Raw genomic sequence first — 17,530 nt, 5'->3', positions numbered from 1 at the left:
CCCCCTTAAAAAGATGGACTGGCCCAAAACCTGTCATCTGTCACATTTTTTAACTGCCTACTTTTTTCGCGAAAGAACCCCTTTAAGGACCAGAGACCGCTGGTACAGGAACGCGGAATCCCGACGAAATACAGACGAATCGCCACACATACCCACCACAACCGCCGTCATCGCCGCTCGCCGGGACCCCCAGGACATAGACTCTGCCATGTCTATGACGCCAGAGCCATATGAGCCGGTCAGGAGCCGCTTTCATTGGCTCCTGACCGTGTCTATCAATGTAAGCCAATGTGAGCAGCTTACATTGATAGACACGGCCCGGAGCCAATGAAACGGCTCCTGACCGGCTCACATGGCTCTGCCGTCATAGAGACAGGCAGAGCCTGTGAGATGCACAGAGACTCGTCAAGTTTGAGCGGCGCGATCGGCGGGGATCGGCGGAAACGGCGGATGCGCGCAGCGGCGGCTAATTGAAATATATGCCGTGCCAGCCGGGGGCTCCACCAAAACAGGGCGTAGATTTCAATTAGCTCGGTCCTTAAATAGTTAATAGTGAGTGTAGTTAGTTTAGCTGGGAGTGTAGCTAGTGTAGCTGGGAGTGTAGCTAGTAGTGTAATGAGTGTAGTGAGTGGAGTTGGGATTGTAGTGAGTGTAGCTGGGAGTGTAGCTAGTGTAGCTGGGAGTGTAGCTAGTAGTGTAATGAGTGTAGCTGGGAGTGTAGTGAGTGGAGTTAGGATTGTAGTGAATGTAGCTGGGAGTGTAGCTAGTGTAGCTGGGAGTGTAGCTAGTAGTGTAATGAGTGTAGCTGTGAGTGTAGTGAGTGGAGTTGGGATTGTAGTGAGTGGAGTTGGGAGTGTAGCTAAATGTGTTGTGAGTGTAGCTGGTGGAGGCAGCAGGAGTTAGTGTAGCTGGGCAGTGTAAGTCAGAGACATTTTTTGAGGGAAAAGGTCCATAAGATGGCCCTGCACCATAGACACACCAGGTTCAGTATTTATTTTCTGATTTTTGTCCTCTAAATCTAGGTGCATCGTACAGTCTGGAGCTTCTTATAGTCAGAGAAATACAGGTATATAAAATGTAGATTTCTCCCAGAGTAAAATGCACTGTTAATTACTTTTCTCCTATGGTTCTGTTTCTTACAGTAAACAGTAAAAATCTGACAGCTCTGACAGGTTTAGGACTAATCCATCTCCTCATGAAGCATTCTCAGGGTTTTCTTATTTTCCTAAGGACTTACAGAATTGCAGTTGCTCAGTCCAACTCTCAAAACAGTGTGCAAATGAGCAGACAGGCTGTCCGACATCTTTAGTCCTTTTCAGGGAGTGCTTTTGTAAAGAATAAAGGAGATACTGAGAATCCCCATGAGCAGATGGTCTAGTCCATAACCTGTCAGATATGTCTGATTTTAACTACCTACTGTGACAGCAACATAGGAAACAAATAAATATATTGCTAAACAATAAATAGGGCTGTTGAGTGGTAACAAACCCACATATGTAACAAGTATAAACTGTGACACCTGAGATCAGGATCTGCCCAGTCAATTTTTAATCTTGGAAACCCACCATGTAAAAAAAATGCTTGTTGCCTTATGGTTATGCTATAATAATTTCCAAACGGAGCAGATCAGGTATTCTGAGTTTCTTCTAACGTACCTGATCTGCATACCTGTTGCAGGTGAGTCACTCAAAGACGTATTAATGCCAAAGGAGCAGTACGACAGCCCCGGAATAAGCATTTTCAACAGCAGTTCAGCAAGGACAAGCCTGCATTGTTCTCTCACAACAGATTTGATATAACAACCTGAAATCATGAAAACGACTTTGCAATCTTTACTTTTAAAGCAAATGTGGCTGCCTCATCCCTGGTGACATGAACAGCGTGCGAAATGAAAACACTCTCTAATTATTACACTGTTAAGTTAAATCATATGAAATTCTGCATACACATCTCTAAAAGTCTACAATCAAGCAGCACGGTTCATACGTTTTTTTCAGATTTTGCCAACGACAGAATTCTTGACTGTTCGAAAACTTCCAACTCGTTAGCAAGCGCTAATTCTTTTATAAAAGCATAAAAAGAATGCCTGGCACATCACAGCTGAATTCCTTCACAAAGCACTGCTACCGCCAATTCTAAACATTTCACCAAGCTGACAAACACATTACAGACAGGCAATAAATCTGACGGACTGTAAAAATATCAAGACAATCGGCGCAATAAGCTGGAGTTACCATGTGATTCAGAGACCACTCAAGTCTGAGCCCCTTTAAATAAACAGCAGCTGCACTATTGGGATCCTTTGTGTACACAGTGTCTTAGTGAGGTACAGGTCCCATCGCTGCAATCCATGTGCAGGCAGGTGGCAGCCAGGCCCAGCTTCTGTAACAGGCATTCTCATGTCCCATAGGCTGCCTGACAATGGTACGCTCCTCTGGAGAAAACACACCGTGCAGATGATGGGCTCCTCAGACATCGGTTACATTCTGTGGCTTGTACATCCGACGGCAAAATAACTTACCAGTAAACAGCTCGCAGTTCCATTGCTGCCATAGCAACCATCTCGTCTCCCCCTCTCGCTCGCTCTCCATGGCACAGCTCCTTCTAAATAGCTCCAAATCCAGGCCACTTATACCTGTGGCGTATGTAATTTGGTCAAAGTGGAGGAAAATTTCACAGTGAAGAGAGATCCCATCTTGTTAGCTCGCAACAATAGGGTGAATTCCGGGAAACTGGAACCGAACGGGACCAGGTGCTACACAGTACACAATCAAGTTTCATTTTATCAAATGATACAAGAAATTTCACATTAGTTCTAGCTGACTTTGCTTCAGGCTTCATAATTCTCAGATGACTTTTACAAATGATGTACAATGGTCACTGTTACAATGTCAATAAAGATTTCTAATTTTGATTCTAGTTCCACCTGACAAAGGGGGCTGGTGGTCTGAATAACAGGAGTACACTTGTTACTCTCAGTTCAATTCGAAGATGCGCTTACCTGCGTGCAGCAACTTGTTATAAAGCACTTTTCTAAGCGCTTTTGTAGAGCGATTCTATTCTTTCACTTCCTGACATTAGCCAGGAAGTGAACTCTTTCACCCGGAAGTGAATAAATACAATGTATTTATTCATGAAAGCGCTGGGGAAATCGCTTTGCAAATCGTTTTTTCAAGTGCTTTGCGATTTCCCTATACCTTCCATTGAGGCAAATCACCCCAAAAATGGTACAGGCAGAGCTTTGGTGAGCAGATCAGAATAGATCCGCTCAGATGTGAACTGTCTCATAGGGAATCATTGCACAAATGCTTTTAGGGCGATTTTGCAAATCCTTACTTATGCCTATGCCAAATCAATTCCACATTGCCTCTAATTAATAATGCAGTAATGGCACAATGCTGAATACATCTAGTGTGATCAGAGCATCCCCATCAGCGGGAATGCATACAACTAAATGCTGCAGCATCTGACACTGATGCTGTGCATCAGCTATGTCATGTTCTCCACTCGCTTGTGCCTATCTTTTGTTTACAGAGGAAACTGCATTTGTATTCTGCTATCCATCACTTGGCCAATTGTCTACCATACATCACCTAATCCTAATATCTACTCATCACCTAACCCTAACTTGTTAAAGGTTGACCAATAATGCTAAAAACTGTAAAATGTAAAATACACATTTATAAACAAAAGTACATTTCTACCATAGTAAAAAGCACTATTCTGGCATTTGGACTGAGCAACTGCCAATCAGGAAATGCTTTTGAAAATAAAGAAAATGCTGAGAATTCCCCCATGAGGAGATGGACTAGTCGAAAACCTGTCAGACCTGCCAGACTTTTACAACCTATTGAAAGTGTCAGCGATATAGGAACAAATACATTTATTGTGCATTTTACTCCAGGCTACATGTACTTTTTCTACATGTGCATACACATGCATTTTAAATTTTACATTTTTTAACAATAGTGGTCCTTTAACGACCGCCTAACGCCCATAGGCGTCGGCGGGTCGTTAGTGGTATAGCATGGAAACGGCCGCTCGATCGAGCGGCCTTTCCATGCTAGTTCACGGAGACTGTCTCCGTGAACAGCGTGCGAGCCGCCGATCGCGGCTCGCACGCATAATGTAAACATCCGGGGAAGAAATCCCCGCTGTTTACATCACACGGCGCTGCTGCACAGCAGCGCCGTGACGTAGATCGGCGATCCCCGGCCTCTGATCTGCCGGGGATCGCCGGCATCTGATAGGCAGAAGCCTGTCCTATCCGGCGCAGGACGGAACTCCGTCCTGCGCCACTCACAGGTACAGGGAGAGGGAGGGAAAGCCGGGGAGGGCGGAAAGCGCTGCGGAGGGGGGCTTTGAAGAGCCCCCCCCCCCGGAAAGTGCAGGCAGCCGGCGGCGATCAGACCCCCCCAGCAGGACATCCCCCTAGTGGGGAAAAAAGGGGGGAAGTCTGATCGCCCTGGCTATTTCCTGATCGGTGCTGCGGGCTGGAGAGTCCAAGCAGCACCGATCAGAAGAAAACCCCGTGGTCCTTAAGTGGTTAAGCACAACGACAGATGGTAGCCAGGTGATCTTACAGGAGCTCCAGGAAACCAAGAAAACATGAACACAAACAGGAGAGCAGGAGCCAAAAGTTTACTTAAAGAGGAACTCCAGGGAAAATAATGTAATAAAAATGTCTTCGTTTTTACAATAATTATGTATAAATGATTTAGTCAGTATTTGCCCATTGTCAAAACTTTTAAATCCCTGATTTACATTCTGACATTCATCACATGGTGACATTTTTACTGCTGGCAGGTGATGTAGCTGCTGCTTGCTGTTTTGGCAGTTGGAAACAGCTGTAAAAAGCTATTTCCCAAAATGCAACAAGGTTCAGAGACAGGAAACTGCCAGGAGTACCATGGTCCTCCGAGTTTCTTGTGGGAGGGGTTTCACCACAATATCAGCCATACAGAGCCCTCTGATGATCCGTTTGTGAAAATGAATTGATTTCTCGAGGGAAAGGTGGTATCAGCTACTGATTGGAATGAAGTTCAATTCTTGGTCACAGTTTCTTTTTAAGTGCACTTGGAATGGTGAATTTCAACTTCACCCTCCAGGTGTGTTAATAGACTGGTGGGTGAAGGCACCTAACTTGTTAAATTTGTGATGCCTAACCCAAAACTCCACTGTCTAAAAAGCATAATGCTAACCAAACTGGCCTAACCCTAAATCAAAGATCCCCAACCCTGTCCTCAAGGTCCACCAACAGTCAGGTTTTGTGGAAATCTACAGAGGTAGTTTATCAGTACCTCAAATGTGAATGTGTGTGGTTTTCTGCAAAACATGTACTATTGGTGGGCCTTGAGGACAGGGTTGGGGAACTCTGCCCTCAACCAGTTAACTTTCTAACGTCTAACTAATCCCCTAAAATATTGTGTATACCCAACCTCCTCACTAAAAAAGACTACCTAATTCGAACCAATAAGAATCCCTAACTAGCACCTTTTCCCACCCCCAAAAATTATGCCTAACCCTAAACAAGAAGTCTTCGGCCAATTCTAACCTCCACCTGTACTCCTTCGAATTTCTTTATAAACAATGCCAAACTAAACCTTCTGACACTAAGGTATTGGCTTTAGCTAGAGGTCTGTGGCACCCAAGTCTAGTTTAGTCAACCAATCCTCAGTCAGCAAATCCACCTGCCTTGTGCAGTTCAGAGGCTTCTTTTTTGTTGAACACTTGGTGTACCTCATTTAATTCCAGCACAGCTCCATGGCTCTGCTTGATTAACTGGCATCTTCTCATGCATCTTCCTGCAACCCCTACCCAACAGCTGCTTGATGTGAGTGTAACAGGATTACTTACAAATATGTTATCAATTCCTTGTACTTCATGTCTCATGATGAATGATCCAGTATATAGCATTGTGCAGACATGATCTATGGATCACAGATATGTGAAGAATCCTGTCCCAATCATATGTCAGTTGTGATTCCAGTGTAGGCTGATTTTGATTAGCCAATCAGAGTATGGGCTGGTGCACACTACAAGAGCTTTTTGAATGTTAGAGATTTTAAAAGCTCTTGCTAATGCAATGCAATGTTTTTTTTGTTTTTTTTTTACAAAATCACATCGCTCCAGTGTGAACACACACATAGGATGACATTAGCACGAGCTTTTAAAATCACAAAGCGCTCAGAAAAGCTCTTCTGGTGTCCACCAGCCCTAAAAAAAGTTGCATGATAAATCGACCATTTGCTTTTCCATGAATTTTCATTACAGGACATAAACTCCTAGGCTAAGGCCTTGTTCACATCATAAATCGCAATAGCTGAGGCCAGCGTTTTGTGATTGTGTGCACAATTTTTTTTAGTGCCTCCCGACATTTACCTGTTGTTTTTTGTACAGCGCTTTTCTAAGTACTTTTGCAGAGCGATTTGCTTTTTCACTTCCTGACGTCAGTTAGAAAGTGAACTCTTTGACCCGGAAAATAATAAATACAATCTATACAAAGCGCTTTTTCCAGCGCTTTGCGATTTCCCTATACCTTCCACTACAGGCAAATCACCCTGAAAATGGTACAGACAGTGCTTGGTGAGCAGATCAGAATCGAACTGCTCAGATTTGAACACTCTCATAGGGAATCATTGCACAAACGCTTTTAGGGCGATTTCTGAAATTGCCTGCACTCAAAAAAAACACCCACAAACGCCCTTGGTGTGAACAAGCCCTAACTGTTTGTAGGAGGGAGTAGTAAGAGACAGAGGAAGCTGCCAAGTCAGGCGTACACATTAAAGTACTGTTGTCTGAAACGATCTCTAAAGATAATTCTGGGCAGCAGTTGCTGAGTAAATACTGTACAGACATGTATCTGGCTGCAAATGCCTGCCACACAATGCAAATGCCTGCCGCACAGTACCACTTGGGCACAGGGCCGGTCCTGGACTTTCTGCTGCCTGAGGCAAAGACCGTGAAGGCGCCCCCCCCCCCCCCGATACCCCCCCCACCCCCAGCCGATACCCCCCCTATATCCCTTTCTGTCTCCATCTGCTTGTTGTCCCTCCTGTCTTTCTTAGCGGAATTAAGCCTTACACACTTTCAATTACGATTGGCCAATCATTGACCGATTTTACCACCTTCCTTCATGTAGTATAAGGGATACCTACATAATCTGCTCATAGTGTGCAATATCTGCTGCCCAGCCTCATACTACATGACGCAGGTGGTAAAATTGGTCAGTGATTGGCCAATCATAATTGAAAGTGTGTACCAGGCTTTAGCCCTCATCTTAGAAGTGGATGTGTTAGAGGATTTAAATGAATCATGTTCATGTATAATCCAGGGAGTGGGACCGAGTTGGTTTGCTGAGACAGTGTGTTGGTTGGGTGTGGAGAGGAATCGTGACGATTCCACCCAACACGGTGCACCTGACCCAACCAACACACTGTCTCAGCAAACCAACTCGGTCCCACTCCCTGGATTATACATGATGATTCATTTAAATCCTCTAACACATCCACTTTTAAGATGAGGGCTAAAGCCTGGTACACACATTCAATTATGATTCAGTCGTCAAGAGTCTATGCCACTGTGATTCACCACCCTGCTGTCAGAGATCATCTCAGAGACGTTACAGACGTAAATAGTTGGAGCGCAGACAGACCTCAGTCAGTCCCACTGGCAATATAGCTAGCCTAGCCAGCCCAGGTTGTAAGTATGGTGCAGTGCAGCAGCAGACCGTGCAGTTGGTGAAGCCTGCTGCTGCTGCCACCCTCCTGTATGTCCCCGACCCGACCCCTTTTATTATAGCAGGCAGGCAGCCAGTACAGACATCATCATCATCATCATCACATAGCAGTAAAAAAAAAAAATTAAAAAAAGGGAATCCACGGCCGACCAACTGTGGCTCCTCAAGCCTGAGAGGACTGAGGCATCCAGCAAAGTGACTCACCGGGGATGGGGTCTGGTGGCGGTGGTGATGGCGGAGGGCAGGCGTCGGGCATCCAGCATGATCCATCCTGCACTGGCAGGCAGGGGACAGACGGCTGCGGCGGGCATGCTCCATCTCGCGCTGGCTGGCAAGGCCGGTGAACAGCGGCGGCAGGCTCGTCATCATCGTCGTCACGGTGGCGCTCAGTGACCGTGACTGACACAATCAGGGACAACAGGGCGGGCGGCGGCCGGCACCAACATCATTATCTAGCAGGTCGCTTTTGGAGAGGCCGCAGAGCTCGGAGGCGTCGGACTCGGAGGCCGGCGGCATCACGGTGGGGGGCACGTGGCAGCAGAACTGGCATGCGGTGCACTGCACAGCCTAGTTGGGGGGCGGGCAGGGGGTGGGTCTCAGGCAGAACACAGTCCGGCCGGCCAAGTCAATGACTCACGGTGTGTGCAGGCACGGAGGCGTCACAGCCAGGACTTCACTGCAGAGTCTGCACTGCAGCCTGTAGGCAAATTGAGGAAGCAGCCAATCACTTCCTCGTTATGCCTGGTGCCCAGTGGCGTACCTAGAGCATTTGACACCCGGTGCATGCCACGGCGGGTAATGTCAGGTATGGGTGCCCCCAGTATAGGTATCCTGGGATTATTACCACCAGTTTAGGTAGTGTAGTATAGCCACAGTATAGGCAGTGTTTCCCTACAAAATACACGATGCAGCAGTGTTTTGCCAAAATATATATAATGTGGCAGCAATTAGGTAGCCAGATAATCCCCCCCCCCTTTAGCACAGGTAGCCAGATGAACCCCCCATTTATAGTATAGGTAGCTATATAACCCTCCATTTAGGATAGGTAACCAACATAATACCCAATTACAGTATATATAGCCAGATTTCCCTTTAGTATATAGCCAGAGTCCCCCTTTAGTATATAGCCAGTGTATATATTCAGATCGCCCCTGTATATAGCCAGATCCCCCTGTACACAGCCATTGTATATAGTCAGATATAGTCAGATTCCCCTTGTATATAGTTAGATCCCCCTGTATATGTCCAATGTATTTCTGGCTGAGTGACCACCTTGTGAACACACGTATACAGACACACGAGAGCGAGAGAGAGAGAGGACAGGAGGCAGAAACAGAAAGAAGGAAGAGAGAGCGGAGAGAGAGAGCAGAGAGAGACAGGAGGCAGAAGACAGGAGGGAGACTGAGCAGAGAGAGCAGAGAGAGAGAGACCGAAGAGAGAGAGAGAGAGAGAGAGAGAGAGAGAGAGAGAGAGAGACAGGAGGGGGAGACTGAGCAAAGAGAGAGAGAGAAAGATAGAGAGAGAGAGAGAGAGAAAGAGAGAGTGAGAGAGTGAAAGAGAGAGAGAGAGAGAGAGAGAGAGGGAGAGAGAAAGAGACACAGGAGGGAGAGACTGAGCAGAGACTGAGCAGAGAGAGAGAGAGAGAGAGAGAGAGAGTGAAAGAGAGAGAGAGAGAGAGAGAGAGAGTGAAAGAGAGAGAGAGAGAGAGAGAGAGAAAGAGACACAGGAGGGAGAGACTGAGCAGAGACTGAGCAGAGAGAGAGAGAGAGAGACAGAGCAGAGAGAGACAGGTGGGAGAGAGAGACAGGTGGGTGAGAGAGACGGGTGGGAGAGAGAGCAGAAAGAGAGAGAGACGGGTGGGAGAGAGAGAGAGAGACGGGTGGGAGAGACAGAGCAGAAAGAGAGAGAGAGCAGAGAAAGAGAGAGAGATGGGTGAGAGAGAGAGAGCAGAAAGAGAGAGAGAGACAAGTGGGAGAGACAGAGCAGAAAGAGAGAGAGACAGGTGAGAGAGAGAGAGCAGAAAGAGAGAGAGACAGGTGAGAGAGACCGCTGGGAGGGACAGAGCAGAGAGAGAGACAGGAGGGAGGGACAGAGCAGAGAGAGAGAGAGAGACAGGAGGGAGGGACAGAGCAGAGAGAGAGAGACAGGAGGGAGGGACAGAGCAGAGAGAGAGAGAGAGAGACAGGAGGGAGGGACAGAGCAGAGAGAGAGAGAGAGACAGAAGGGAGGGACAGAGCAGAGGGAGAGAGAGAGACAGAAGGGAGGGACAGAGCAGAGAGAGAGAGAGAGAGAGAGAGAGAGACAGAAGGGAGAGACAGAGCAGAGAGAGAGAGACAGAAGGGAGGGACAGAGCAGAGAGAGAGAGAGAGAGACAGAAGGGAGGGACAGAGCAGAGAGAGAGAGACAGAAGGGAGGGACAGAGCAGAGAGAGAGAGAGAGAGAGACAGAAGGGATGGACAGAGCAGAGAGAGAGAGAGACAGAAGGGAGGGACAGAGCAGAGAGAGAGAGAGAGACAGAAGGGAGGGACAGAGAGAGAGAGAGACAGGGGCGAGGGACAGAGCAGAGAGAGAGAGACAGGGGCGAGGGACAGAGCAGAGATAGAGAGAGGAGGGAGGGACAGAGCAGAGAGAGAGAGAGAGAGAGACAGGAGGGAGGGACAGAGCAGAGAGAGAGAGACAGAAGGGAGGGACAGAGCAGAGAGAGAGAGAGAGAGAGAGAGAGAGAGAGAGACAGAAGGGAGGGACAGAGCAGAGAGAGAGAGAGAGACAGGAGGGGTTGACAGGAGAGAGAGAGAAAGAGAGAGAGAGAGAGAGAGAGAGAGAAGAGACAGGTGGGAGAGACAGGGGAGAGAGAGAGAGAGACAGGAGGGGGGACAGGAGAGAAGGAAGAGAGACAGGTGGGAGAGAGAGCAGAGACAGTCAGAGAGAAGGAAGGAGAGAGAGACGGGCGAAGAGAGACACTGGCAGCTGGCAGGGATGGTGTACTGACCGCAGCGGAAGGTACACGGATGGTGTGCCTGGGTGGCCCAGCTGGTCGGGAGATGAGCAGCCGAGGGGAAGCAGTGGCTGACATGGTCGCAGCGGTGGGCCCGCCTCCCGTCCCTGGGATCCCCATGATATGAGCTTGCCTGGAAGGAAGAGCAGAGCACTGCCATCGCTTGGCAGTTGGCAGCATCTGATTGCCCCAGGCGGCAGTGCAGCCGTGGCGGCAGCAGCAACATCAGGGATACGATCCTCCCCAATCGCAGCAGAGATCCAAGTCCCACGTGAAGCCCCGGGTGGGAAGAGAGAGAGAGAGAGAGAGAAGGAAGAGACAGGTGGGAGAGACAGGGGAGAGAGAGAGAGAGAGACAGGAGGGGGGACAGGAGAGAAGGAACTAAACATCCTACAAAGTTGAACTAGCCGCCGAGTTGACGGAGGCGGGGCAAACGGGGTCTGAGCTAGCTGTAGTCTAGCAATGAAGAGAAGGGAGGCGGAGTGGTGCTGCCCCTCCACTTCCTGCCGCCTGAGGAACCCGCCTCACCCCGCCTCATGGGCGGGCCGGCCCTGCTTGGGCATCGCACTGCAGAGTCTGCGTCGCCTCTGTGTTGTCGTGACAGCTTCCACCACATCTCACCTCTGGTAGTGTGTCTTATCTCATTGAGACTAATGGCTACTGCAATGGGGAGTGGCAGGGAAGCAAGCATACCGTGATGCAACGCTGTATATGTGAAAGGAGCCTCAGTGGGATAGAATGCAAACCCATCTTATAGACCTCAACCCATATTTGGGGGAACAACATTTTAAAATGATGAAGGGCAAGCTGCAGTGGTATAGCTAAGGCGCTATGGGCCCAGATGCAAGTTTTACATGGGCCCCCTCCCCCCCAAGAACTCTATACATAACAATTGATACAGCGCACCAAAACCTGCCAAGGACAACCACAGTGTCAGAGGTGCAAGAAGGGGATGGGGAACAGTGTGTTAAGGATTACCAAAATTCAAACCATCTATGAAAGAGATTATTACCAGCACAGGACCAATAGAGAGCAAATACTGTGATAGAGGGTGGACCCTTCAGGGCCCCTCTGGCCCAAGGGCCCCGATGCGGTCGCTACTTCTGCACCCCCTATTGCTACGCCACTGGCAAGCTGTCCAATCAAGTGGAAGGGGTTACCACGCTGGGGGTGAGATCCAATGTGAGAGATGTCAGCATGTGGGCAAACTGATTTAAGAAATGTTTTTATAGATATCAAGCATAATAAATGACAGAATAATACGGTAAGAAGTGCTTAAAATGTAAACATAAAAGACAAAAAAAAAACAGGAAAAATAAGTGTTTAGTGATCTTTCCCCACATCAGATATATTTCATCTGGCTCACAAACATGAAAACAGGCAACCTGTAGCTTGTGAGTCCAGTCTCAATGGGGGAGGAGGGGGCTGAGCGTCAGGGAGCAAATGAAAAAAATAAATCAAAGAACAGATGCTGCAGAAAGTGTTCAATCTGTCACCTAGCAGATCATATTTGCTGCACCCCAGAAGTCAGGCAGAGCTCATCAGACTTTAGACCCAAGCAAATAATTTAACCACTTGTGTATGGGAATTTGTGTATGCAATATTCACAGTAACGTAAGGCACACCACTAGGTAAACGCTTCTGATAGAAATACAGATTGTTGCATACACATAGATCTTTTTTATGCACATATTATTATAACATATTTCTATATCGTGCCGATTATTGTTTTTTTTCATTCTTTAGGATATCATAGCCTCTGTTTCCTCCTCACTCTTCCATCCTGTTTGCAGGGAGATCAGGAAGGGTCTTAGCAGTACCAAACACTTTCCTCTCCTTTTTTAAGGACCCTTTTACACTGACATAGTTACATAGTTATTTGGGTTGAAAAACGTCCATCGAGTTCAACCAGAAAACAAAGTACACCAGCCAATCCCACACATATCCCTGTTGATCCAGAGGAAGGCGAAAAACCCTTACAAGGCACGTTCCAATTCGCCCCAAAAGGGATGGCAATCAGATAAAATCCCTGGATCAACATCACTGGGCATTACCTAGTAATTGTAGCCATGGATGTCTTTCAACGCAAGGAAAGCATCTAAGCTCCCTTTAAATGCAGGTATAGAATTTGCCATAACTACTTCCTTTGGCAATGCATTCCACAACTTAATCACTCTTACTGTAAAGAACCCTTTCCTAAATAAATGGCTAAAACGTTTTTCCTCCATGCGCAGATCATGTCCTCTAGTCCTTTGAGAAGGACTAGGGACAAAAAGCTCATCCGCCAAGCTATTATATTGCCCTCTGATGTATTTATACATGTTAATTAGATCCCCTCTGACTTACTGCATTGCCCTCTGATATATTTATACATGTTAATTAGATCCCCTCTGACCTACTGCATTGCCCTCTGCATTGCCTTTATACATGTTAATTAGATCGCCTCTGACCTACTGCATCGCCCCATGTTAGGCTTTCCCAACGCATCCCCGCCGCAAGGGCAATGGAAGTCTATCGGGACTTGCACACTTAACATAATGTGGTGTTCCATGAAAAACCAATGCATTCCTGATCCAAAATCTGCAGTGTGCTGCCACATGATCCGTGCCTACTACAAGGATAATGCAGCAATGCAAGTCAATGGGCAACGCAGTAGTATGTGTGAACTACAGGAGCACGGTGCGGACCAACGTGAATCCCAATGACGTACTTTGTGCCCATCATGGACTATCTCATTGAGCAGGAGGCGGCGTTATGCATATGACCCTGTCGCCGCACAGTGGTGCAGTGTTATATGAAGGCTGGTTTCTGAGGTGTGATGCGGTGCTTGTACCACATCGTGCCGCAAACAACAGATGTAAAAGCGGCCTTAAAGAAAACCTATGTTGTGTCCCCCTCGAGACTACTGCTGCTGCCCGGGACCCTATGAAAGTTCCTCTTTGTATACGAGTGTGACTGCACTGCGCCTGTGCGAGTACAGCCGTGCCTGCACAGGAACACAGAATGGACGAGTGGCTTTAGCTTCCTTTGCAGACATGGCCATACTATCGCACACCATGGTGAGCGCGGCTACGATAAAATGTCTTGTTGGGTATGTTCCGGGGTTCTCACAGTGGTCTGCAGGAAGATGTGGGAGGCTGCTGGAGGATCCTGAGGCTTATCTCTTCTTAGGTAAGTAACTCATTTTCTTTATTTTAAGCCACCTCAGGTACACTGTAGCCATATCCTAATTTGTGCTCTGTAACTTTATCCATGAGACTGGGATTAAAATAATAAATTCCATAGTCACTGGAAAAACAGACATCAAATCAACAAATATTAATTCCGGTGATACCTTTAAAGGAATCATCAGGCAAACAAGATAAAAGCCAATTTACTTACCTGGGGCTTTCTCCAGCCCCTTGCAGCCGACTGTCCCACACTGATCGCAGCCGCCGACCAGGAGGCCCCGCACGGTGCAGAGGACGACCTCGAGAACCACCTTACTGCGCCTGCGTGAAACGCCACTTCAATCAAGCCCACGTTGTACGCAGTGTACTGTGCAGGCGCAGCAGTTCTCTGCCTGCGCAGTAAGCCGCGGACAACGTGGCTTTGATTGACAGCGGCGCAGGCGCAGTAGAGGATGCCTGGTGAGAAACCGTGCGGGAGCCCCGGGCCAGCAGCTGAGAGTGGAGACGTCAGCTGCAAAGGGCTGGATAAAGCTCCAGGTAAGTAAATCGGCTTTCATCTTGTTTGCCTGATGACTTTTTTAATGACTAACTGTACATGGTTTATTGCAAGCTTTCAAAACGTCAAGTTTCTTCTTTAGGCATTGTACAGAATTGGATCAGAACCGTAACCATGTACAGTTAGTCATTAAAGGTATCACCGGAATCAACATTGGTTGGTTCGATGTCTGCATTTCTTCTCCTCAGCTAACACAGGACCATACTCTAAAGTCACTGGAAACTGATCTAACTATGTTTCACATCCAGTAAATAAGGAGACCTGCTTACACTCACTCTATTTGCCAGCATAGGTCACACTGCAGATCAGATTTTACTGAAAAGCTTTGAAATGCTGCTGCCGGCACAGGTCCAACCACAGGTCATGTTTGTGTCGAAGACCAGTCCTCCTAAACAGAGTAATGCACTGCAAGTTCATCATTGAGAAGACCTTATGTATTATTGCTTATTTTTGCACTGAAGCATCCTCAGTAAACATGCATAACTCCTTCTACAATGACTAGTGGTACATCTTAACACCAAGAAGCAGGGGTTACATGTCTGCTGGTGTTCCTTGTTATTGCCCTCTCATGCTATATCACACAAACAAATGATAGCTTTTGGGAGAGAGGGACATAGGCTGCCACTCATCACCCGCATCAGGACACAAGTGGATTATAGCTGAGCTGCCATGGTGCCTTCTGGGAGGAGAGAAATGGCCAAGCTGCCCCTCACCACTCTTCCAAATCAAGAAACAAAAGTTGGATATGACCAAGCTGCCATGTTGCCTTTTGAGAGTGAGACACATGGCCAAGCTGCCACTCACCTTCCCTCCCAATCAGGACATGGAAGTGGGGCATGGTTGAGATCAGTGAACACACCTTCTAATGGGAATCATTGAGGGTGGTAAAATAAATTGTGCTGACCAAGAGGGAGGGGCATGGTTTTAGTGGTGGCTCTTGCAGTATGGAGAGGAGGTTACAGATAAAACCAACAACAGTGTAGTTCCACCCCTGCTTAAATGCCAACTTCACAGCAAACAAACAAAATGGGGCTTTAGATGAACAATATTAGTCTTTTAATTCTTCTTATCAAAAAAGGTCTTCACAGTTGCGGACACACAGGTAAACACAGTTTCCAGATATCCAAATCACAAACAAAACGACTGCCTGACACGTGTTTCACGATCAAGGATCGCTTCTTCAGAGGCATACAGTATACATGTACATCACATATGGACCCTCATGTAACCAAAGACCGCAATCTGCAAAGATATGAAGACCAGGACTAATGAACAACGTCCACAGCACACCGCCGACTCCACAAGTGCGGAAGATGTGGTGGAGAAGTATGGAGAGGACCTTGCTGCCGAAGACTTCCGAAGCCTCCCTTCGGCGGTGGAGAGAGCAGTATTTGACCAAATTAGTTGAATACTGCTATGGGGGGAGCCAGCGCTGAAACGGGGACCGAGAGAGGAGCGGGAAAGCTCTACAGGACCTAAAACCTTCCCTCTCCTTATGTAAGCCAGTGCTGGGCCGAAATTACGCATTAGCGTAATTACGCATCGTAATTCACTACAAATGCACCGTAAGCGTTACGTGTAAGGTTACGGTATTACGCGTAATTAATTACGCGTAGACCGTGGGTTACGTTTTTACGCGTAACAAATTACGCGTAAGACAGTAAACTCCCATTGAAATTACACAGTCTGCCGTAATCGCGTAATATTACGCTCCCGTATAATATAAAAAAGCCGCCGTCTTTAAGGGTTAATAGCAAAGCCCCCTTAAGTGCTAAGAGCCTCAAATTTGGAGAATATATTAAGGAGATCAGAAGGAATAAGAGGAAAAATTTTTTTTTTCAAAAAGACCTTATAGTTTTTGAGAAAATCGATGTTAAAGTTTCAAAGGAAAAATATATACATTTAAAAACCCGCCGACTTTAACGGTTAATAGCAAAGCCTGCTTAAAATTTAGAAACACCAAATTCACAGGGTATATTAAGGGGATCAGTGGGAATAAGAGGAAAATTTTTTTTTCAAAAAGACCTTATAGTTTTTGAGAAAATCGATTTTTAAGTTTCAAGGGCAAAAATGTCTTTTAAATGCGGAAAATGTCAGTTTTTTTTGCGCAGGTAACAATAGTGTTTTATTTTCATAGATTCCCCCAAGTGGGAAGAGTTTTACTTACTTCGTTCTGAGTGTGGGAAATATTGAAAAAAAAACGACATGGGGTTCCCCCTCCCAGACCTCTTTAACCCCTTGTCCCCCATGCAGACTGGGATAGCCAGAATGCGGAGCACCGACCGCGTGGGGCTCCGCACCCTGACTATACCAGCCCGCATGGTCCATGGATTGGGGGGTCTCGGAAGGGGAGGGGCAGCCAAGCTTTCCCCTCCCCCTCCGAGCCCTTGTCCAATCCAAGGACAAGGGGCTCTTCTCCACCTCCGATGGGCGGTGGAGGTGGAGGCCGCGATTTCCTGGGGGCGGGGTTCATGGTGGCATCTGGGAGTCCCCTTTAAAAAGGGGTCCCCCAGATGCCCACCCCCCCTCCCAGGAGAAATAAGTATAGAGGTACTTGTACCCCTTACCCATTTCCTTTAAGAGTTAAAAGTAAATAAACACACAAACACATAGAAAAAGTATTTTAATTGAACAAAAAACATAACCACGAAAAAAGTCCTTTAATATTCTTAATTAACCATTAATACTTACCTGTCCCTTTAAAAGCCAGTTCCCACGCAATATCCTCGGAAATATACTAATCAGTTACAATGTAACAAAGTTATTACAATGTAACAACTTTGTTACTTTGTAACACCACCGCACCCGACGTCACTCGCCGCTCACCCGCCGGCCGCCGCATACACGCTAAGTCCCCGCCGGCTCCCGCCGTCCACTCCGCCCACACCTGTCACCCATATACATGCTGGCACCCATGGGTGCCAGCATGTATATAGGTGACATGTGGTAGAGGCGGGGAGGGCAGCGGAGCCGGCGGGGACTTAGCGTCCCTTCACCCGACAGAGCTCTGAGCTATAGCTCAGAGTTCTCGAAAGCATCTTTGTATTTGGGCTCCAAGGAGCCCCATTGGT

At 47.3% G+C, this 17,530-nt stretch overlaps 1 protein-coding gene across 2 annotated transcripts in view; it reads right to left on the bottom strand.

Annotated features, from left to right (window-relative positions):
- PRKAR1B (protein kinase cAMP-dependent type I regulatory subunit beta) overlaps nucleotides 1-17,530 on the bottom strand; it is a 341,670-nt gene that overhangs the window by 289,924 nt on the left and 34,216 nt on the right. The window contains exon 1 of one of the 2 annotated variants that reach the window (XM_068244606.1): nucleotides 2,235-2,468. The exons of the other annotated variant lie outside the window; for it this stretch is intronic. Within the exon in view, the coding sequence (XP_068100707.1) occupies nucleotides 2,235-2,237 (3 nt within the window). The 5' untranslated portion in view covers nucleotides 2,238-2,468. Of the gene's footprint in view, nucleotides 1-2,234; nucleotides 2,469-17,530 lie in introns of those variants that run through there. 2 annotated transcript variants of the gene reach the window in all.

The sequence above is a fragment of the Hyperolius riggenbachi genome, chromosome 7 (genome assembly GCF_040937935.1).
Source record: "Hyperolius riggenbachi isolate aHypRig1 chromosome 7, aHypRig1.pri, whole genome shotgun sequence".
In the NCBI taxonomy this organism is placed as follows: Eukaryota; Metazoa; Chordata; class Amphibia; order Anura; family Hyperoliidae; genus Hyperolius; species Hyperolius riggenbachi.
This window is presented reverse-complemented; position numbering and strand designations above follow the sequence as displayed.